A 24096-nucleotide genomic window follows, 5' to 3' on the forward strand; every position below is an offset into this window, starting at 1 on the left:
GGTCAGTGATTTAAATCTAACACGTGTCTTTGATGTGGCGTGTGGTGATGTTAATCATTTACTACTCTGTAACCTCTAATCCAATCTCTGCCTGTCAGACTGTGATTTCTACAGATTGGTTCATTCTCTGAGAAGGCGAAAGAAATGTGACCCAGCTTGGATTTATTCTGTCTTTCACTTTGATTGTTGAATTTGGAAATGAACATGAAGGAATAGATCTAGTGAGATAAAAAGAATTGCTGGATAAATCCAAACATGGCAGTTGTACATGAATTTATTCTGTTTTCTGTTGCACTCGGTTTGTTACACCAAGGCTTGGGTTTATTATCAGACTACAAAGTATGTGGAGACCCTGAGTGTGCAAGTAAGAATTTCTCTTCTATTATTATCATCAGATTTTAGGTGGTGATTATATTTTGTAATAGCCTTTATTGTGAATGCAGTCAACTTTTCTAATAACTGAGAACCGAATATGTTGTTTGTTTACCTTGATTGCATAGAAGTCATGGCCTAATGTGCACATCATTTCATGCCCATAACATTGTTAAGCTTTTTGATATCTAAATTAATGTCCAATGTTTCAGGCATGATGAGTCGTGTGCAGGCCCAAAGAGACCATATTGCTCAAGACTGCCGGTTTCTGAACTTTAGAAAAGGGGATATGATAACAGTTTATTACAAACTCGCTGGAAAAAGAAGTGATCTTTGGGCTGGGAGTGTGAGTGAGCTAAAATATTTTACATCTTTTACATTATGTTGCGTTTATTACATTGTAAAAAGTAAAAGTTGAATCTATTTAAACAAATTAGGCTACTTCAATTGGTAGCACTCAAAAATGTTTTGACAATTTTTTTTCACCTAAAGTGAGAAAATTTAATGTTAAAAGATTTTTAAAAATTACTTCATTTGGTAACAAATTTAAGCTTTCACTTTAATTGAAAAAAAATTTTTAGGTGGTCCAACTTTTACTTTTGAAAGTGTATCAGTTTAATTATGAATACATGGGTTTAATGTTCTTAAAGCTAATTCATTTTCCTGATATACCAATTATCAAAATCTAACTTTTTTTCTACTTTTTTTGTTTTATTAGTAATCATATTTTTTGTATTATTTTCTAGATAGACAAACTGTTTGGATTGTTCCAAAAAGATGCTGTCAAAGTTGATGAAAGTTTTATTGATGAGAAAAAAGAAATCCAGGTGCCCACCCAGGTAATGTTTATTATCTGACGTACATAATCTTGTAAAACGAATTATTTAGACTTGTGTTTCCCCTCACATTTTCATGTCAGTTTTAGCTACATTTAAAATAATTCTTTGTAGCTACAATCTGCTTTATAAATCAGATGTAATATTGTGCATAAAAACAAATGCAAACCATATTTTATTTGACCTTGTTTTTACCATTTTTTTATTTAAACTGTATTTCAACAATAAACAATGTTACCTGAAGAAATTATAAGGACTAGAAGTTTGTTGATGTTTAGTCTCCATTCAGATCGAATAAACATTACTGACTCTTTAAGACACAATAATTTGCTGTATAAGACATAATTTCAATTTCGGAAACTACAAATATGTTTAAAAAAAAGTATTTTAAAGACACATATAAACAGTCTACTAACTTATAATTAAATTAAAGCATGGACTTTATAAATAAAATGCACACCTGACTAGCTGGGAAGAACAAATTTGTATTTAATTTTTTTGTATTTTGATAACTTTCAAAATGTCTAAGGATGAGCTTGGGACCTTGTAAAGCAATATTTAAAGATTTATTTCATAAAAATAATCCCTTAAAATGCATATAATATAAAGCAAGTCATTAATATTTGGTTAGAGAAACATCTGCAAGAACATAGCAATAATTCCTGCAAATTCTCTCCTCAGGAATATGACTTCTTTTGCTTTGATGAAAATGGGTCAGTCATTGAAAGCAACGTTGAGTTTGGCGATGTGAATCAGGATGCAGAAATCCCAAAAGCTAACGATGAAGTTATTAATACAGAAAACAGTGACCCCGCCCAGATTTCGGTTCAAGGTGTCACTAAACAAAACAACCCCGCGTCAACAGAACAAGGTGGGTCTTCCTGGATAAACTCTGCTGTTAGTGGACTGTTTGGCAGGGATGAACAAAGCAACCACATGGATGAACCGCAAGATGAGGGCAGTGACCAAGTATCCTTCAACAGCAGAAAGATAGCAATGAATATTGAGGAGGACCACGTAGATGAGAAGACAAACCCTGGAACGTTTGGTTGGATTGGGGGTAAACTGACCAATGGATTTGGATTTAAGGATGCCAAACTTGATACTAACATTGAGGACCCAAAAGAAGATAAGAAACCTTCATCTGAGGAGTCACGCTCCTGGCTGAGTAGGGGTATAAATGTTTTGGGCTTTGGCAAGGACAACACTCCAGATGCAAGCAAACCTGAAACTGATACCATAGACGAAAACAAAGACATGGAGGACCAGAGCATTTCAAACCCAGATCAACCCTCGGATTCGGTTGAGAACATACATGATGATGAAAATAACCCAGACCACAGTGACCACAGTAAGGAGATCAAAGTTGGTACCATGGAGAAGGAACAGACGGGGTGGTATGGAACCATCTACAATGGAATCGCGGACATTTACAGTAAAGAGCGATCTGAAAGTGATGAGGATGATAAAGATGAAGAAAGTCCTGATTTGGCTCCAAACAAAGACTCTGAATCAAGCTCACAGTCCATATTTTCAGTCAATGGCTTGTCGTCTGTACTTGATAACGTTAAGTTTCCCTTCAAGTCAGACACTGTAGAAAAGAGTGACAAGGAAGGAGATAATGAACCTACAACAATAGAAGAAGATACAGGTAAGAAAGAATTAGATGAGCAACAGAACTCAACCATAATAGATGCTGATGTGATTAGTGAAACTCAGACAGAGACTGATAAAACAATGACTTTAAAAGACAGTGCAGCATCTGATGTTATTGTAAAAGTAGATGATTCATCTCAAGAATCTAGTAACCAAAATGATGACGCACCTGAGAGCACAGCTTCAGAAATCCCAGAAATAAAGTCCGCAGGTAATGTAATTCAAAGTGAAAACAATACTGACATTTTAGATAAAGATAGACATCTTCAAAGTGAGCAGACAAAGACAGCGGATAAGGTAGATTCTGGTACGAAAGACATTAATGAACAAAACATAACCCTAATGGGTTTAAATCATGAAACACAAGAACGGCCTTATGAAGAAATGACATTAAAAGACACCGATGCCAGAGAAATAAATGATGACGGAGACTCCTCTCAAGAATTTAACATCCAACATGATGATACACAAGACGGCGTAGATTTAAAAGTCTCTGAAATGAAGTCAGACGATCATTTAACTGAAGATGTCATACCAAGCGAAAAAACTAATTCAAAGGGAGACGTTTTAGAGGAGTTAAAACAAAGTCTGTCTGATCAAGACAATGCTTCAGACACTTTAAAGCAGAATGAAAATAACACTTCCATTAGCACAAACACACTGACCCAGATGATATTCACACATCTGAACCACCAGTCCTTCAGACAGGAAATGAATTAGATGATAAAGAAAAACAACAGTCAGACGCTGACTCCAACAGTGAGACTATCACAACAATTCAAAGCAAAACTTCAGAGTCTAAAACAATTGTGGACATCTTAGCGGAGCATAACGATGATCAAATTTTAGCTGGCAAGGACACAGGCACAAAGATAAAGGAAGATAGTTTAGGTATACTTGATGTTACAGAAGTAAATGAGATGCCATCCATTGTGGACAATTTAGCAGAACATAATGATAATCAAATATTAGCTGACAAGGACACAGGCACAAATATAAAGGAAGATAGTTTAGGTATACTTGATGTTACAGAAGTAAATGAGATGCCATCCATTGTGGACAATTTAGCAGAACATAATGATAATCAAATATTAGCTGATAAGGACACAGGCACAAAGATGAAGGAAGATGGTTTAGACATACTTAATGTTACAGAAGTAAATGGGATGGCATCAGATGATGCATCTGAAGATATCGTGAAAAATGAGGAAATGCTTAAAACAGCAACAGAAAGCAATGAAAATAAATGCATGATTTCTCCCGATGAAGATGAAAATGGATATTCCCACAGCACCACCCAAACAGATGCATTGGATGTAACAAGTGAGGAAAATATACACTCAGACCTTTCAGATCTATCAATTGTAGATCAAAAGACGGAAAACACAAGTGGACCACATGATGGATTATTTGAGGGAGATAAGACTGATGTTAGTATTAGTGATGCTATATCAACAGTGGAAAGCCAAACAAATTCAGAAGTTGGACGTTCAGATGAGGTCATGGAAGAGCAAAAGGAACCCGGTAATTTTTTCACATCTACAGAGAATGATCTTGAAAGAAAAGAATTAAACACAAATGTCTCCTCCAAAACTGAGTCTGAACTTGATGCATCCATGCAAAATGACACAAAAATACAAAATGAACATTTGGCACAGGAAGCATCTACAAAACGTGGGCTAGATGACGAATATTCTCATGTTGATCATCTAAATATACAGAATTCAGTTAATAAAGCTAACACTGCAGAGGATCCCGATGACCACACTTCTTCTAGCGAAACAAAATTAACTATCGATGAATTTGTAGAAAATGACCCAAAGTCAATTCAGAGCACTGGACAGAAAGAAACTACTGGTATAGAGACTGATAATGAGGATCTTCAAACCAACATTGAAAGTGTCACAGGTGCCATCCAAGATCAAGCTCATGACCTTGAGATGATGGAGTCAGAAGGTGGTAAGGAGTTATCTGAACGTTCTCACGCTCTAGACAAAGACACTTTGGTTTCTTTTGCAGAGATTAAACAGGCACAAAATCCCTCTAAAGCATTTCCTAACCTATATTCTCATCTGAGCGAACAGAATATTAAAGATCTTTTAGATATAGTCGGAGACCACAAGTTATCATGGCTGGATTCCAGAATTGGAAACGCTTCGAACACTGATACAGATGATCTTGCTGAACTCAATGACCTTGAACAGCTATTGGAACACCAAATAAAGACAAAAAACATTCCAAATGATGGTTTTCCTGACCAGGATAACACTAATGAATATCCAGCATTACAAAAATTGTCTATCATCTTATATGCATTAAGAGAGAAATATACTTCAGGGGAAACAAAAGTGAAAGTAGGCCTAGATGAAAGCCCAGGTACAGATGATGTTCACGTTTTGAAATTAACAGCATGACATCTGTAATTTTGGTGGATTCTGCATGGGAATCTTAACGTTAAAAATGTGATTAATGGGAAATGATAATGATTAACTTTTCAGCAGTTATCCATAATATCCCATCTTTGTCCACACAGGGATCAATCAGGAGGAGTGTTCCAATGGAGCCTGTCTAAATGAGAATACACTTATCGTCAATCAAGAGACTGAAAATAATCAAATTACTGAAGATAGATCTCATATCAATGACTTTAGCCATCCCACAGATGATCCTGTGTCTGAGGATAAATACCTTTCAAAGAATACAAATAATGAGGATCAAACGGTAGAAGATTTAAAGACTGTTAATGAGGAAACAAGAAAGCATGAGGATTGGACAGAGGTTGAAACAAAGAAAACTACTTTCCAGTTAAACCATGGCATTGGCACAGAATTAATACAGAATGGTAAGGGTTTATTTTTTTGAACTTGAAATTAAGGCAATTAACGGCTTCCTGTTGTTATTGTAGCCCTGTATGATAAATCTTTGAATAATATCCTGACTGTTGTTTAGATATTTAATGTAAATGGACATATCCAAGTCTAAAGCCATGCAATTACGTGTGCAATTTTAGTAACAATGCATGACTTTGGCACATAAAACTGTCTTTTTGACATTAATTGTTTTGTTTGGTCTTCTTTGACAGGTGCTAAGCAATTTTATCAGCTGGCTGTTTTTGTTGGTGAAGTCACAATTAATGAACTTTCATCTGTAGTACGCAAGGTGAGACTTGGCATACATCAAGTGTAGTACAAGGGCCTTGGTTCAAGTAATGAGAATTTCAATTAAATGAGACATTTCACAAGACTTTAAATGCAAATGAGCTGATCTCTGCATTAAATGGCAGTGCCGTGGTTGGATAGTGCAGTTTAAGGGGAGGCGTTATCTCCTTCTGACATCACAAGGGGAGCTAAATTTCAATTATTTTTCACATGCTTGCAGAGAATGGTTTACCAAAACTTAAAGTTGGGTTGGGTTGTTCTCTTAAACTTTACTAGGTTTTTACAAGCAATGGGGACCCAATAATAGCACTTAAACATAGAAAAAGTAAGATTTTTTAAAACTATTTTCTATATTTACATAAAATGTAATATTTTGCCTAAATTGATGCTATTTAAAAATATTTAATATCAGGCACTTAATCGTCCATTTAAAACTATACTAATGATGACTAGGAAATCCAAGCATATTAATGCAGGCAGTCTAAATGATTAATTATGAATTCTAGTTAAGCTGCCCAACCAGTTCAGTAAGCGTATTAAAGCATATTTAACACACCCACAAGTGAAACAATTTATTTTTAAACACGTTTCATAACCTGCTCAAGACAAACATTTCCACCTCAAGTTCATTTCCTTTGCGCTGCTGTCACTTTAAAAATCAAGTGGGACGTGGTGGCGTTCTGCAATTGGTGACGTTTGGAAGAAACCATAACTCTGTAAGGGGTGTTCCTTTTGTGTTATTCTGAAATTTATTAAAGAAAATATAATTTTTAAGTACTAATTCAAACTAAATAAATACATTCAATTATTTAATTATTTTAAAAGTGAATATTACAATATTTGATTTAATTTAAAAACAGCAACAATAAAATCAACTATGAATCCCCCTAAACCACGAGAGTGCGCTGATCCTCTCAGCGCAGTGCGCACTGGCAGTGAGAGTGGAGCTAGTATCCGGCACCATGGCATAACAACAGACAAATCAACAGATTAAAGGAAAAAAGTCGCCGAATTTGACTAAAACCATGGCAGATGAGTTCAAGGCCGAGTCGCTCGTTACGGAAGCGACTGACATGAAAGGAGCAGCAACGATTTATTACACGCTCGCCGTAGAGAAGATTAAAGATGTATGGGGCAGTGTGTATGATGAAACGGTGTTGATATTATGTGTGTGTGGCAGCTGTCAAATGATGAAACATTATTATTTCGTGTCAGTCAAACTTGTTTTAGTTTAGTTTATTGTTTACTTGTTTTTGATTAGATGTTTAATAACATTGGTACTTTGTATGTACCAGCATATGGCTGGTTAGCATTGGTGCATCAGGTACATGTTGCTCCAAAGATTATAACGTTAGTAAGGTTGCTTTGACGTTTTTGCTGTGTGTAGCATTAAACTGATTGATTTGTGTGTTTGTTTATGACTTTAGCTGTCCTTACTGTCTTTATTTACAATTTATTTATGTCTGCTTAGCATTAGTGTAGGTGTATATTGCCTTTATTAATTTTATCGTGTACGTATCTGGTTGTTTGTGTGACTGTGTGAACAACAAATAATGGCATGTATTTGTCTGTTCATGAATGTAAATATGTGGATAACATAACAAAACATCTGTTTGAATCTGAATGTGAAAGAATTCATCTCATATTGATGATTTGAAACATTGGTATAATTTTTCATTATGTGTTTTAGGTTGTATCATCACTTCCTGATGACATCCGGCCTGGTCCTGACTTATATGGACTTCCATGGGAAGCTGTGGTTTTCACTGGCTTTTTTGGTTTATGCACATTGCTTTTATTCAGCTGCAGGTTTATCCATTCTGTAAGCCATCCATATCTGCCCAGTACATACAAATTATTCATGCATTACCACTTCATCAAACTAGTAACATCTACAAGTATTGATAATGTTTGTCTGTTTTGTTTCACAGATCAAAAGCAGACTTTATGCAAGTGAGTATGTTTTATTAAGTCATCATAAAATCAGAAATAACAATTGTTATATTTTTTGTGAAATACTGCTATTGTAAATGATTAATATGTGCGCAACAATATTGTTTTTTAATTCATCTGCCCTCATAATCTTTACTTAATATCTGTAACCTCACCTCCCCCTCGAAATTACATTTCTGTATGACATATGGCTTGGTGCGATGGTGGGACTATTGATTGTTTATTAGCCAGGCTTCCAACCTCCAATGATCTACTCAATTCCCAAAGGACTAAAAGGATTAGTCCATTTTCTTAAAAAAATAAAATCCAGACCATTTATTCACCACCATGTCATCCAAAATGCCGATTTCTTTCTTCGCTCAGTCAAGAAGAAACCACGTCCCTTGAGGAAAACATTCCAGGATTTTTCTCATCTTAATGGACCCCAACACTTAACATTTTGCATTTTCAAAGGACTCCAAACGATCTCAAACGAGGCATAAGGGTCTTATCTAGCGAAACGATTGTCATTTTTGGCACGAAAACTAAAAAATATGCACTTTTAAACCATAACTTGTCGTCTTCCTCCTGTTGTGTGACACGCCAGCGCGACCTCATGCAAAACCTCATCACGTCAAGAGGTCACGGATGACGTATGCGAAACTACGCTCCAGTGTTTACAAGTGTGAACAAAGAAGACCGTTCCGACGTTGTTGTATGTGGAATGATACTAATTAATGTCTTTCTGTCAGTTTATTGTTTAAAATGGTCTGCAAAAGTGCGTTTCATATATGTAACACGTGACCTTTCCACGTCATTACACAATTACGTGAGGTCGTGCTGGCTCGCCACACAGCCAGAGGAAGAAGAAAAGTTGTAGTGTAAAAGAGCAAATTTTTTTTTTCTTGCTAAAATTGACAATCGTTTCGCTTGATAAGCTCCTTATTCCTCCTTTGAGATCGTTTAGAGTCCTTTGAAAATGCAAAGTGTTAAGTGTTGGGGTCCGTTATAGTCCATTAAAATAAGAAAAATCCTGGAATGTTTTCCTCAAAAAACATAATTTCTTCTCGACTGAACAAAGAAATACATCAACATTTTGGATGACATGGTGGTTAGTAAATTATCTGGATTTTTTTTTAAGAAAATGAACTAATCCTTTAATCAGGTCCCGCCCTACATTTCCTAAAACAACTCAAAGCAGTACTATCGTTTTGCTCTCGCGAGATGTAATATGGGGCGTACACACCAAACGCAAATTCAACGATTTTCACTAGTAAATTACATATAACTTCAATGCAAAGATGCAAACTCGCGTGTGCCGATGCGAATGCCATGAACCAGCCTGCACAATTGCCACGAAAACACGCGCTACTAACCTCAAATGCGTCTTCGCACAAGTTGAAAATATTTAACTCTAGTGAAAAATTTGCATAGCACGAAGGTAAATCCCATAAGTAATCTAGAGCGAGGAATGGCATGCATAATGCAGCATTATGGGGCGTACACACCAAACGCGGAGCGTGTATTTGCATCGCGTTACTACCACAATATTACTCGCTCGATTTAACGTTGGGGCAGGCGAATTTTTGCTCAATTAGAATTTTTCAATTTGTCTTTGCATTAACTTTATTTGTAATCTACTCTTGCAAATCGTTGAATTCGCATTTGGTGTGTATTTCCCATTTGCCAATCGATCTGCGCAGTGCAATATGCAGACGTATATGCAGAAGCCAATCTGTTGGCTTACGATATAACATAACGGTTATAAAACTTTATTTCACTGCATCATCTATGCGCATGATTTTTGAGTGCCAAGTTAGACTGATTTCCAATCGGCGATGAAAAGGACACATCGTGCCTTTATCGGTGTTAATGACATTAATGATAGATTATGTGATCAGTCATTTGCTCTGAACTGTTATTTACTGTTTTAACTGATTCATACTGTTCTTGGGTTGGTTTTTAGGTAAAGAGAAACAAATGGCACAGAAAGTTGCAGAACTGTTGGATGAAAAGTGCAAAGTGCTGGAGACGTTCAGTGAGGTCAAACAAAAGGTGACAGTGTTATATTTACTAGTTACTTAATACATGTCAATGCTCATGTAATGAACTCTCCTATAACAATACTGTCTGTCTGCTTTAACAGTATGAGAAACTGGAGTCCACACTTCAGAACAGCGGCATATCTGCTCGATCTGCAGAAAAGGGAGATTTAGAGGTAACAACTTGCTTTGTGTAGATTTCCAAATGATTTTCACGAAATATTTAATTGAAGCAGATTTGAAACAATATGTATTTTGAAATATTTTTATTAAAAAATTACGCAAGGGATCACTAATAAATGAAAACGTGTCTAGTTGTCCCTAAATAAATATTTAATTACAACTGGTTAATATGGTTATTACATTTAGTTTTTAGAGAATGTATAACACATTTATGTTTAAACCCAATTCTCACCTATGTGTTACTTTGCCCCCTCTTTCTTGGCACTATCCAATCACACTTTATTTAGAGTTGGCATCACAAAAGCTTGAGCAGTCAAACTCCCAAATGAAAAAGGAAATTGAACGGCTAGAGGAGGAACTGTCCCAAGAAAACAAAGCAAGAAAACAGCAAGAAGATCAGGTATTGTTGTGATATTGTCCTTTATAGACTCCATGACAGTAACAACACACTAAAATTTAAGGGAACCTATTAATATTCATCATATATTGCACCTTAAGTGCTTTTTGAAAAACATGTCTACCAAACACATAAATGTTTATGAATTCTGACGTGTTTAGCTGGGTTCTGAACTCTTAAAGGGTACCTCAGCTCCTTGTATGCTTTAATACTTTATATTTGCCTTCTACTACTAAAATACACCTATTTTTATCTCTTCAAAAAATTGCAACACGTAATACTCATTTTAACCTATGGAGGCCGCCATTGTGTTTCATACATAGTGCACTCGGGGTCGATGACATGTAATGTTTGTCACAAAATATTACAGTTTCCTATAGTATTTATTATAGTATCTACTATAGTTTTTAATGTTAGGATGTTTACATTCCCACCTTCTTACATCTCAGATCGTCTTTATTTTGATCGTCTTTTATTTGTATGTTTTCTGTACTATTCATCATTTATGTTACTCTCCGGTTCGAATCGAAATGGCAGAACAGAAAACTATGGCTGTTCTTGTGTTGTTAATGTCAAGCAGGTGTTTAGACCACTTACCGTCACCTACTGTCTCCTGTTTCACATCATTTTACAATCTACTGATTGTAGACTTGTTACCATGTTTACTTCACTGTAACGTTAATAGAACTGGTTTCGATTGCAACCATTTGAGGTCATGTATTGTGACGTAAATAGCATGGCGGCCTCCTGGTGAAAATATTTTTTAAAAGTTTATTAAAACTATGACATCTGTACTGTTTTTAATTTCATTCAGCCAATCACCATACGCTTGTTTATATCCCTTTACTGTAAGTCCATTTATCTAAATAACAAACTGAATTTCTACCTCTTGTCATCCAGCTTGCTGAGCTCGAGCAGATTTTAAGGAATTTGGAAGAAGAAGCCAAAGAGCGAAAGTCCCAGTTAGAACAGGTATGAATTATGTATAAGATTCACATGTTGCAGTCAAGCCAAAGCAAACGTGCTACATGATGATACGTTTCATTTTATTTGCATTGTAGGACAACACGACTCTCAAGATTTATGCGATCAACACAGAGCGACTGCAGAAGAACCTGCAGGCAGCCAAAGAGGAGCAAGCTATGCTGCTGGAGAGTAAAGGCCAGGTGAGATCATAATGATGCAAGAAAAAGTTTTTAAAATAATTATTTCACCTTTAAAATCTGATGGGACCAAATTTATACCAAGTATATACACACAGTTGTAATTGCACATTGTTTGAATATAAAATTATTAAATTGCATGATCAGCTGTTGTATTGCTTGGGACCATATGTCTAACAGTGTAATGGTTGTAAAGAAACTATGTGTGCGCTATCTGTGACTGCATGTGTCATCTTTACCCGTACAGCTGGTTCAGGAGGCAGAAGGCTGGACCGAACGTCTCGTTGAGTTAGAGGAGGAGATGAAGCTGTGTGAAAGTTCTCATGCTGGCATGATGGAGGACTGTGCTAACAAAGACGAACGTATCAAGGTAACAACTCATCAATACCGGCAACCAACCTGACAGAAGTGTATTATTTATCTGATTATTTCTTTTCTTCCTGTTTCAGTCTCTGACAGAATGCCTTTTGAAGATGAGAGACTGGGATTCTGAAGACGAGACCAGCAGTAACAATACAGCCGCAACTGAAAATGGAGACAGTTCAGGTTTAAACGCCTTTTTTTTTTCAGTTAAAGGCGGGTGCACGATTTTTGTGAAACGCTTTGTAAAAGGGAATCAGGCTGAGTATCAATAAACACTTGTAGCCAATTAGCAGAAAGGGGCATGTCCACCAACCAACATCGTTGCCTGGGTTGCTTATGTGTGGGGCGGGTCAATCAAAAGAAGGTCCAGATTCTATTGGGGTAGGGGCGTGTTTATTTAGGTAGGTGATTTCACATGTCAACATTGGCTTTCAGAGATTGTGCACCCAGCCTTTAAATGTTCTCTGCTTTTCAGGAGGCGTTCTGTGCTAGTCAAATCATGAATTTTCTTTTTTTTTTGCAGATTTCCATCAAAAGCAAAAAGTACAGAAACTTATTGAAGCGGCCAAGGTATTCTTACACTTTATATGAGTTATGGGTGTTCCTAAAATCTTGCTACTTCTCTTCATAGACAGCATATATTAAAGAATTACTCAACTTTCATAAAATATTCTGATAATTTACTCATCCAAGATGTTTAGGTCTGTCTTTGTTCAGCCATGTGACACGCCAGCGTGACCGTACGTATCTCGTTATCACGTCAAAAGATCACGAGTTACGTCTGTGAAACGCACACTTGCAAACCATTTTAAACAATAAACTGACATCAATTTGTATCATTCCACATACGGGTCGTCTTTGTTCCCACTTGTAAACACTGGTGCGGATGTCATGCATGACCTATCGACGTGATTATGTTATACCTTATCGTGGGTTCACACCAGCCGCGTTTGAGGCGTCAAAATCGCGTCTACCGCGTCAAGTTTGCCGCTTGAACATTTTGAGTTTACTCGCTTCATCCACACGTGAAATTCTAGTCATTGAGACATTCACGCGGAAATTCACGTCATGGGAGGGGCTTTTGCGACTCCACTCGCTTTCTGTAATCACGTCACTACTAGAGCAAGCTCCTGATTGGTTAACGCGGCACGTTTTTCCGCCAAAGTTCAAATTCCGCGGCAACGCTCAATTCGCCCTATTCGCGCAAACTAGACGCGCGAATGAGGCAGAATCGCGTCTACCGCGATGTACTAAACGCCTCATTTGCGCTGCGAGACCTCCAGACGCACGTCAACGCATCTTCACATTGACTTAACATTAATATCACTCGCACTTGACGCCTCTACCGCGACTGATCTGAACGCAGCATAAGGCTTTCGCATCACAAGGCACAAGTTTTTTTTTGTGTGTGTGTGAAATTCACAATCATTTTGCTAGATAAGACCCTTATGCCTCGGTTGGGATCGTTTAGAGCCCTTTGAAGCTAAATTAAAACTGCAAACCGTTGAGGTCCACCATTTGGAGAAAAGTCCTCAAATGTTTTCCTCAAAACTTAATTTTTTTTCTCGACTGAACAAAGAAAGACATAAACATATTGGATGACATGGGGGTGAGTAAATTATCAGAATTTTTTTATGAAAGTGAAATATTCCTTTTAGCTGTCTGGGTAGGCAGTTACTTGGTTTTGAGCCACAGCTTTCAGTTTAAGATTTAATGAGTAATGTTTACAAAATACTATCAATCGTTATGCTATTAATAAAAAATGTATAAGTGAAATCTTCTCTCTATTACAGATAAGTGCAGATTTAAAGTCCATGGAGGAAGAAAAGAACAGAGTGTTCGCCAAACTCACAGATGAGATTAAAGCCAAAGAAGATCTCCAAGGTAGACAGATTTGACTAAACTATAGGAGATGATGTGAATTTGTTAAATGCTTAATTTCATTAAACATCAGTACAATGTTTTAAGCATGTTCAAAATAAGTATTTAAAATTTGCATGATATATTCTTTAAAAAATTAAGGAGCTGATTTGTCAAACATGGAGATGTCTTGCTTAAAGATGCTTTTCAAGGGTTTTCTTAGGCTACGTTTACATGACAACCAAGTAGAATTTTTCCTTTGCGTTTTTTTGAAAAAATTCACGTACACACTGTCAAAAACATCTGCATATACACGGATCCACAAAAACGACAAAAAAGCTGTTTTACACAAGCCAGGCCTGTAGATGGCGATGTTACTTTGTAAAGAAACATTGCCCACCTGTGCACATACACATTCTTCTACAGAGCCATAAAAACAAACAATAAAGACAGCAAAAGCATTAAGCAGTTTTGTTTAGACAGGCGATGAGGTAGGTTTAGTGACCCTGGATGATAAGGTGTTTAAATGCAGCTAGAAACGCCAACTCGGGACGCTTACCAGTGTTTTTTCAGCTAAGCACTTTGTTTGCTATGACTACAACGCATAAACCCTTTGGTGTACACACCCCCCGAAGTGCCAAAGATGTGTAAACGTTGTTGTATTTCGAGGAGGACAAACACAGTCCTGAAGGCCTTCATTGCTGTTTTGGTTATACTTTGGCATGCCTATAGACTGAAAAATATTGTTGTGTAACTGTCCACTTGGTTTTTAATTGACTCAGAGGGCATCACAGAACTGGAGGAAAATAAGAAAGTGTTAAAGTCAGAGAGTGACAAATTCTCCAGCGAAAGCCAGAAACTCCAGCAGAAACTACAGATCATGACAGAGATGTACCAGGAGAACGAACTTAAACTTCACAGGTAGAAGACAGCTTCTCTTTTTACTTTATATGCTTTATATGCTAAATGAAATGGGCTAATGTGCTTGTAACCCTTTGTTTTTTAGAATGTTGACGGTGGAGGAGAAGGAACGCTTACACAAAGAAGAGAAGCTCAACAAAGCAGACAAAAAGATTAATCTCGCTGCCGAGGAGCTCATCACTTACAGGTAAGAGCAGATTGTGCAGCAAATGCAAGGAAATTCACCATTTGTAACATGTCATTGCAACAAAGGAAGCACCCTATATGATGGACAGGAAGTGTGATGTGAGAGGAACGTTCAAAACAGGAAGTTTACATTTGATGTTCTTTCACTGTGTTTACACAGGCAACGAGCCAAAGACCTGGAGGATGAGCTGGAAAGGACTTCACAGGCTTACAAGAATCAAGTGAGACAACTCTCATACTGTTGTTCAAACCTGGAGTAACAATAAGAGCTTGCTTAGAATGCTTTGAATTTGATAAAAAAAAAAAATTCTCCACATTTTGCATCCCAGAATTTTTTGTGTAGTTCATTTAAAGGCGGGGTGCATGATTTAAAAAAAAAACACTTTGGAAAAGGGAGTCGGGCCGAGTACCAAAACACACTTGTAGCCAATCAGCAGTTAGGGGCGTGTCTACTAATCGACATCGTTGCCTGGGATGCGTATGTTTGGGGCGGGTCTATCAAAAAAAAAGCCCAGATTCTATTGGGGTAGGGGGCGTGTTTATTTAGGTGATTTCAAATGTCAACATTGGCTTTTAGAGATCATGCACCCTGCCTTTAACATAATTTTGTATGCACAATTTTGTATTTCACATGGTGGAGCAATGTGACCCTGTCTATAAAATCCAGACTAAAGTCTCATAATCTGATTATGAGGATCAGAGAGTCAAAGTTTGATTTTATTCACTGATTTTTAAATTTTGTTGTGGCTCAGTCAATATTAAAAATATCAAGGTTATACTTACACAGAATGTTCTTTACATTATGTAAGATGAATTTATGTAGAAAACAGTAAATCACAAAAATGATTGGATTACAAATAGACGTGACTGTCAAATATCGACAATATGTGACACTGGACCACAAAACTTCTAGTCATCAGGGTCATTTTTATTTATTTATTGAGATTCATACATTATCTGAAAGTTGAATAAATAAGCTTTGACCATTGATGTATTGTTTGGATATGATCATATTTGGATGAAATACAACTATTTGAAAATATGGAATCTAAGGGTGCAAAAATTTGCCTTTAAAGTTGTCCAAATGAAGTACTTACCATGGGTTCACACCAGCCACGTTTGAGGCGTCAAATTCGTGTCTACCGTGTCTAGTTTGCCGCTTGAACATTTTGAGTTTACTCGCTTCATTCACACGTGAAAGACGCACGTAAAATTCTAGTTATCGAGGAATTCACGTGGAAATGCGCGTCATGGGAAGGGCTTCTGCGACTCCGCTCGCTTTCTGTAATCACGTCACTACTAGAGCAAGCTCCTGATTGGTTAACGCGGCACGTTTTTCCGTAAAAATGTTCAACTTATTCACCCCGCGCGTTTCCCGTGGCAACGCTCAATTCGCGCAAACTAGATGCACGAATGAGGCGGAATCGCGTCTATTGCGCTGATGTGCTTCTGAAGGTCTAGCGGCGCGAATGAGGCGCTAAAGGGATAGTTCACTTTAAAATGAAAATTCTGTCATCATTTATTCATCCTCATGTTGTTCTAAACTTGTATGAATTTCTTTTTTCTGATGAACACAAAAGAAGATATTTTGAGAAATGATGGTAAACACACAGCAGATAGTGACCATAGTAGGAATAAAAAAAAATGATGGAATTCAATGGGTACTGTCAACTGTGTGCGTACCATCATTTATCAAAATATTTATTTCATCATTTATCATAATACTTCCAAAATATTTTTTTTCTACTATGGAAGTCAATCGTCACTATCAGCGGTGTGTTTACCATCATTTCTCAAAATATCTTCTTTTGTGTTCATCAGAAAAAATTAATTCATACAAGTTTAGAACAACATGAGGATGACTAAATGATGACAGAATTTTCATTTTAAAGTGAACTATTCCTTTAACGCCTCATTCGCGCAGCGGGACCTTCAGATGCACATCAACGCGTCTTTACATTGACTTAACATTGAAATCACTCGCGCTTGACGCCTCTACTGCGGCTGGTCTGAATGCAGTATTAGTAACACACATTACTAATGATAAAGTTTTTATATAGGAAATTTCCAAAATATCTTCATGAAACATGATTTTATTTAATATCCTTATGATTTTGGCATAAAATAACATTTGACCCATAAAATGTATTGTTGGCCATGCGACTTAAGACTTATATCACATATTTCAGTATTTATTTTATATGTTTTATTTGTTGCCCTCAGATTGCTTCACAAGAGAAAAAGGCTCATGATAACTGGGTAAGTTGATTTCATACCACCCTAGTACCGTTCATATCAGTTGACAGCAGGTTACAAATGTTTAAGATCGTTTTTATTTCGCAATTACTGTCTTAGCTGGCTGCAAGAGCTGCAGATAGAGATCTAACAGATGTCAAGAGAGAAAATTCCAGTCTCCGTCAGAGGTGAGATATGTTGTAATCTGACTCACTTTTCAGTCGTTGACATACAAAGGAGTGCATTTGTATTACCATTTGCGCTGTGTATCTCAATATATCTGTGTGTGTGTTTAAATTAACAGGCTTACTGATTCCCAATTCAAGTTGGAGATTCTTGAAAAGGATCCATATGTACGAGAGGGCAGACCTATATTCAGAGGTCAGATATTGTCCTTAAATATGTCAATCTTTTTATTATTTAAAACTCTCTACTTCATACAGGGCAGCTATAGCTATAAGGAAGAAAGTTAAAGGCGGGGTGCACGATTTTTGAGAAACGCTTTGGAAAAGGGAGTCGGGCCAAGTACCAAAACACACTTGTAGCCAATCAGCAGTAAGGGGCATGTCTACTAACCGACACATTTGCCTGGGTTGCGCATGTGTAAGGGCGGGTCTATCAAAAGAAGGGTCAGATTCTATTGGTGTAGAGGCGTGTTTGTTTAGGTGATTTCAAATGTCAACATTAGCTTTCAGAGATCGTGCACCCTGCCTTTAAGAGCAATTATAGGGACCCATGGGAGCAAGGGTGCCGAAAACAATTCAGATAATATTGATGTTAAACAACATTTACACTGAAACTGTAAAAACAGAATTATTATCTATGGCCCTGAGTTTAACATATGTGACCCTGTCTGTAAAGTCCAAGTTAAAGTCCCTATCTAATTTTGTGATTAGGAGCATCAAAGTTTGATTTAACTTAGAATTTCCAATTTTTTTTTATTTGTGACATGACCTTATTCAGTCTATATTATCATTTTCCCTGCCAGACTTTTTTAAAAAAGTTGTCCGCCAGCCTTTTTTGTGGTTTTCACAAAAGTTTCACAAAATGCCTTCCAGAAAAAAAATTATTTTACAAATATATAAACATACAAATATATCAAATGAAAGAACAGACCCTCTGGTTTTAAACAAGCAAAATAAGAAAAAAGTTTCATCCTATCTTCATTTGTTCTCTTTTTATTACTTCTTAAATATGGGTAGGTTTCTTCTAAAAGACCAAATTTTGAGCAAAAACTGAAATAATTGCATGTTTGTAAAGGAATTTCATTAGAGATCAGCTTCAGAATGATGATCAAAACATACATGGAGTTTCAAATGTGGTTAAATTAGTTTTTGCTTCAGTTTTTTATAAATTGGGTAAGTGGATAATAGCGGAATTACAGATTACCGTAAAAACTCGTCAGGAAAGTGTTATTGCATGGGAAATGTTTTCTCTAATAGATAACTTGTCAATGGCATGGAAATAGTTAAAGATATCAAGGGTATATTTTCACAGAATGTTATTTACTTATGTAAAATTACAATTACATTAGCTTGATTGGGTAACATATCTTCTGCCTATGATGTTGATCTTGATATTTACCTTCTTGCAGGTGAGAGATCTCCTTATGGGCCCTCTCCTCATGGTCGTCCATCCTCAGAAACCCGGCCCTTTCTCTCCCCACCGACACTAATGGATGGTCCACCTCGACTTTCACCTCAGTTTGGTAGAGGTAGTGTATACACATGCCATAAATTAATTTATTCTGTATCCTGTTCAGTTCCCATAAGATTTAGTTCATTTTTTTGCAAGTTCATGTTTCATTAACTTTTTTGTTGGTTATCTCCTTTCCATTCCTCATTTTCTAAACTTCCTCCAACACTTTTGTTTGCCCTCTTATACTCGCCCTCATTCATTTTCTGACTCTTAACTATCATGTAATCAGTGTCTCGTGGCATGATAGAGCCCCCTAGTGGTGGGCCAGACTTTGAGCGGAGTGGCCCTCACTCTGATAGCGGCTCACTGTCTCCCTCCTGGGACAGGGAACGCAGGGGCCCTCCTGGCCCGCCAGGTACAGTAATGTTCCCAATGCTATGACTCTGGCCCCTGAGCCGGTTATTTTTCTTACCTCTGGAGGTCATCTCTCCAAAATTCTATAAATAGGCTAAATTTAGTTTTTATATCAAAGGATGTTTATGTCTTTCTTTGTTCAGTCAAGAAGAAATTCATTTTTATGAGGAAAACATTCCAGGATTTTTCTCCATATAGATGGTATCATCAGACAAACTGACGATGCAACAGTTAAGCGTCTGGACTGGGCTTAAAGGGACACTCCCCTTTTTTTGAAAATATGCTCATTTTCCAGCTCCCCTAGTTAAACATTGGATTCTTATCTTTCTGGAATTCATTCAGCTGATCTCCGGGTCTGGAGCTAGCACTTTTAGCATAGTTTAGCACAATCCATTGAATCTAATTAGACCATTAGCATTGCGTCTAACAAATAACCAAAGAGTTTAGAGGTTTACAGTTTTAATGCAGCTTCAAAGGGCTCTGGAGAATTCCAACCGAGGCATAGGAGTCAGCCATTCTAGTGAAACGATCGTCGTTTTCGGCAAAAAATATGTACTTTTAAACCACAACTTCACGTCTTGTACAAGCCTGTGCACACACTAGACATTAAAGTGACACAAAGACATTAATTTGTATCATTCCACATACAACAACGTCTGAACGCTCCTCTTTCTCCACACTTGTAACTACTGGAGCGGTATTTTTGCATACGTCAAGCGTGACCTTTCGACATGATAACATAATAAGCAAGGTCACGCTTGCGCATTCTTGCGCATTATAAGAGTAGTGCAAGATGGAAGGATGGTTAAAAAGTACTTTTTTTGGGGAGGGGGGTTGTGAAAATGACCTCGCTTAGCTAGATAAGGCCTTTATGCCTCGATTGGGATTGTTTGGGGCCCTTTGGATCTGCATTGAAACTGTGAACTGTTGAGGTCCACTAAAGTCCACTATATGGAGAAAAATCCTGGAATGTTTTCCTCAAAAAACTTTGACTGAACAATGACAGACCTAAACATGGGGGTATGTCATTTACATACCTAAATTATCATAATTTTTATGAAATAGGAATAATTCTTTAAATGTGTCTTTTATGGTCACATGACACTAAATGATAAAATTTTTGGTTTAAACTTGTAAAATATAGTGTATATACGGTGAAAAAAATGTAAAGGGACATAACATAAAGGGACGTTGTAAAAGCTAAAACCCATTGAGAATGGCTGACTCAGCTAAGCCGCTCATTAAAGAGCCACAGAACTGAGCCGTCTTTGTTTTAGACATTTTCTGTTTGTTGCTCGATGTGTCAGGCTTTGTTCCACTGCCCCTTGTTGTTTCTCGTTTCCTCCAAATGCCTCAGACTGAATATTCAATGTAGATTTCAGCGTTTCACTCCAAGGGCATAAATGACACAGGACATTGCTGTATTACTAAGTGTCATTATCATAATCATACCCATATCAGCACTAGTTCTAGTTGTACGTAGTGCATCACTTTCATTCATTTCTGTTTTAAATATTTGTATACAAATTTAGTTTTGTGTCTGATTTGACATAAAATAATTTTTAAGGACAAATGCACTTTAAAAAATTATTTGCTGCCCTATTTTTATTTTTTGTTTAATCAACTCAGATTTACAAGTCATTTCAACTTTATGCAACAAAAAATTTAAGGCAGCAAAGATTTTTTTTACTGTGTGTGTGTGTGTGTGTAACTGATTGATTATTAATATATACTGATATTTACCGTTTGTTATGGAAGGTCACCAGCTCCCAGATCCAGGTTTGCCTTTTAGGAGGCCTCCTCCAGGGCCGTACGCTATGGGCCCTTTGCCTCCTAGACCACCAATTCATCCTGAGCCGTACTTTGGTGACAAATCAGGCAAGTCTTTATTTTATGCTCCCATGTATAATGTATTTAACCACTTAAAGGTCATTTGATCTCATGTGGAGTTATATTACATTATTAACATACTCGTGTTACGAACGCCTAATGGTTTGAGTGAGTAATATAGAAAGGGACATGGGGAAATTCATTTATGCTAAATTTCTATTGGCAGAAATTCCCTGCTGACTTGTTTTAATGTAGTTAGGGTAATGCCGAGTTCAGACTGCACGACTTTAGCCCTAATTTTGACTCGCCAACAGGTTTTGAGAAATCGCCGAGTGTGAATTATAAAAGACGCGTTCTGAGAGAATCATGCCGTGTGAAATGTGTTTTGACTGACAACAACATCACGATGACCTACAGCCAATAAGAGAGCAACATACAGGACAGCTGGAAGTTCGGGGAGGAGTCTCTCCAAACGTTTCCTCCTTCATAATCTTTATTCTTCTTCTTTCTGCTGCAAATGAGCACACATGCAATTTGTATGGTAAGCTTCTTGCCAGCTACCATTTTTAATAATAATTCCAGTCTCACTTGAGAACTCCGGTCTTGCACGCGTGACCTCGCGTTGTTTCCGTCGCCTCACTTCTCGCATGCGTTTGGTTGTGAGACGTAGTTTGCGGACCGGGACAAAGTTATCGGCGATTCTTCTTACGGTAAAGTCATGCAGTATGAAAACTCCTGTCACCACTCCATCATGCAGTCTGAAACAGCAGTGACTGAACGCTTCCCCAGATAATCACGCAGTGTGAAAACTTCGGTGAGCCAACTAGTTTGAAAATCATGCAGTCTGAACTCGGCATAAGAGTATAAACAAGGCATAAATGACCTCTCTTTTCACTTAGAGAATAAATTAAAATGTAAGAATGGAGATTTGGCACAGAGATCCTTATGGTGCATTCACACAAGACCGGAAGAGCTTTACATTAAGTCAGTGCAAAGATGCGAATAGAAATCATGCGGCACAGTAAGCGCGAATTGCACGGCGGGGATGTGAATTGAGCTTTAAAAAATCGGAACTTTGCCGGATTTTCACGCCGTGTTAACCAATTTAGGAGCTTGCTCTAGCAGTGACGTGATTACAGGGAGCGAGCAGAGGCAGAAAAACAAAGCAACAATCATCATCGCTACATGAGACATCTTCGTACTTTTATTGGAATTAAAAGAATCTTTTTTTGGAAGAAAGTGAGTGAGGAGGTCGAACAATGTGGTAAGTTTACTCAATTTGGGCTGTTTAAGCCCCTCCCATGACGCAAATTTACTCGTGAATGTCTTGAATGACTCGAATTTCACGTGCGAATGAAGTGAGTATCCAACTACGCGCAAATAGCACGTTTTTGCCGCCTGTTCCGCGTCTGGTGTGAACGCACAGTTAGAAGGATACTTTTTATGTCTATGTGTCTCTTCATTTCCTTTTTGTTTTTTATTTTGCAGATTCATCTTTTTTGAGAAACAGCTCAGGTGTTAGTGACAATGAAAACAGAGAGGTGAGTAAAAGTTTGATTTGTATAAAAAATGTGTGACCGCTGTATATACAGTACGCATAAATTAACTACATCTCCCTTAGGGTCCTCAATCTATGCCTGGTGACATGAGAATGCCCCCTGATCCAGATTCAAGAATGGGACCTCTTCCCGGTCCCCCGTTAATGGGAATGCCTCCACTGATAGACCCCAGAGATCGCTTTCCACTTAGGGGCCCTTACGGACCCCCAGAGTTCTTTGCACCCCGTGGACCGGGTGGTCTCCCTATAAACAGTATGTACTCCCCAATCAATCTTTTTTATATTAAAATGTATTTCTACTTAGTGAACAGTTATGTGACTACTAACAGCGGTATTATTATTTACACATGTAGAGTAGTATAGTCTTCATATGAAATTAGGGTTGCCAGATATAATTTCATTATTTTCGTTTGATTGTGTGACACTGTAAAAGTTGATATCCTTTAACACCATTTCCATTTAGTGCGAGGGCCCCTTCCACCTGGAGTGTTTCCCAGAGGTCCAATGCCACTCCCTCAACATATGGGTTATCTTCCACCAAGACCCCTATCTGATAGTTTCCCTCCTGGACCGCCTCCTAGACCTTCTCCACCAGGAAGCGAGCAACCCCCCGAACAGTCGCATTCACCTCACAATGCCATTTGATCTCCGTGTCACTTTCTGTTCCTCCCCACCGTAATGTTTGCAACATCCTGTTGTTGTGCTCAGGCGTGTTTCCTCCGATATATAACCACAGTAGCTATGTGGTTATCTTTTGTTTGAGATTAAACTTATTTAAAAGTGTAAAGCCTGAAAAATGAGATAGCACACAGCACTAATCTTTCGTAAAATCTCAGTTCTGTATTTCAGGTACAGCGTGAGTGTGTGTGACATTGTGAACCTGTAGGTACATTTTGAAAAGTCAATTGGACTGCTTTTAAACAAGATTATAGATGCTAAGGATTGCAATGTTTTTTTAAGTAAAGGTAGCTGATGAAAGGTCCACATATTTGTCAACCTGTACATATAGAAATTGTAACAAGTATATATTGTGAATAGGAAGCTGTTGTTTTCAAGCACCATTGGTGACTTACTTGACAACACAAAAGTTCAAAGAACCGTCCATGTAGTTAATGGTATTTATAGTTTCCTATAACCATTTATGCCTTAAAAGTGATTGGACAAAATAAATGTGTACATTAAAGATGTCATTGAATAAAAAACACTTGTTGCAGTTTTTTTTTGCAAGGACATTGAAGAATTTGTCAAGAAAATGTCAAGGTTGCATTTTAGTCTTAAATCAAATCTGCAATACATGCATTTCAGCCTATTTTTATAACACTGAATTCATTTTTGCTATTAATTTCCCCCTA

At 37.3% G+C, this 24096-nt stretch overlaps 3 protein-coding genes across 5 annotated transcripts; all 3 read left to right on the forward strand.

Annotated features, from left to right (window-relative positions):
• The first annotated feature begins 63 nt into the window (after positions 1-63).
• On the forward strand, positions 64-3588 carry LOC141365224 (uncharacterized). The gene is made up of 4 exons (XM_073869195.1): positions 64-364; positions 585-718; positions 1119-1211; positions 1890-3588. The coding sequence occupies exons 1-4, from the start codon at positions 256-258 to the stop codon at positions 3582-3584; spliced, it is 2031 nt and encodes a 676-aa protein (XP_073725296.1). The 5' UTR covers positions 64-255; the 3' UTR covers positions 3585-3588.
• On the forward strand, positions 3588-6050 carry LOC141365414 (uncharacterized). The gene is made up of 3 exons (XM_073870019.1): positions 3588-5240; positions 5398-5706; positions 5947-6050. Exons 1-3 carry the CDS (start codon positions 3785-3787, stop codon positions 6048-6050), a joined length of 1869 nt encoding a protein of 622 aa, XP_073726120.1. The 5' UTR covers positions 3588-3784.
• mia2 (MIA SH3 domain ER export factor 2) lies at positions 5694-23946 on the forward strand. 3 transcript variants are annotated; one of them, XM_073869194.1, is made up of 25 exons: positions 5694-5706; positions 5947-6023; positions 7713-7844; positions 7954-7975; positions 9921-10009; positions 10101-10172; positions 10469-10579; positions 11477-11548; positions 11638-11742; positions 11987-12109; positions 12189-12285; positions 12626-12672; positions 13896-13986; positions 14745-14883; positions 14969-15070; positions 15230-15290; positions 17293-17328; positions 17425-17492; positions 17609-17685; positions 18899-19018; positions 19232-19357; positions 21115-21234; positions 22675-22727; positions 22808-22997; positions 23208-23946. In XM_073869194.1, exons 5-25 carry the CDS (start codon positions 9935-9937, stop codon positions 23387-23389), a joined length of 2067 nt encoding a protein of 688 aa, XP_073725295.1. In that variant the 5' UTR covers positions 5694-5706; positions 5947-6023; positions 7713-7844; positions 7954-7975; positions 9921-9934; the 3' UTR covers positions 23390-23946. The 3 variants fall into 3 exon arrangements, with proteins under 3 accessions (XP_073725295.1, XP_073725293.1, XP_073725294.1); XM_073869192.1 differs by lacking the exons at positions 5694-5706; positions 5947-6023 and adding an exon at positions 6937-7149; XM_073869193.1 differs by lacking the exons at positions 5694-5706; positions 5947-6023; positions 19232-19357 and adding an exon at positions 6937-7149.
• Positions 23947-24096: the final 150 nt, after the last annotated feature.

This window comes from Misgurnus anguillicaudatus, chromosome 7 (assembly GCF_027580225.2).
Source record: "Misgurnus anguillicaudatus chromosome 7, ASM2758022v2, whole genome shotgun sequence".
NCBI lineage: Eukaryota > Metazoa > Chordata > Actinopteri > Cypriniformes > Cobitidae > Misgurnus > Misgurnus anguillicaudatus.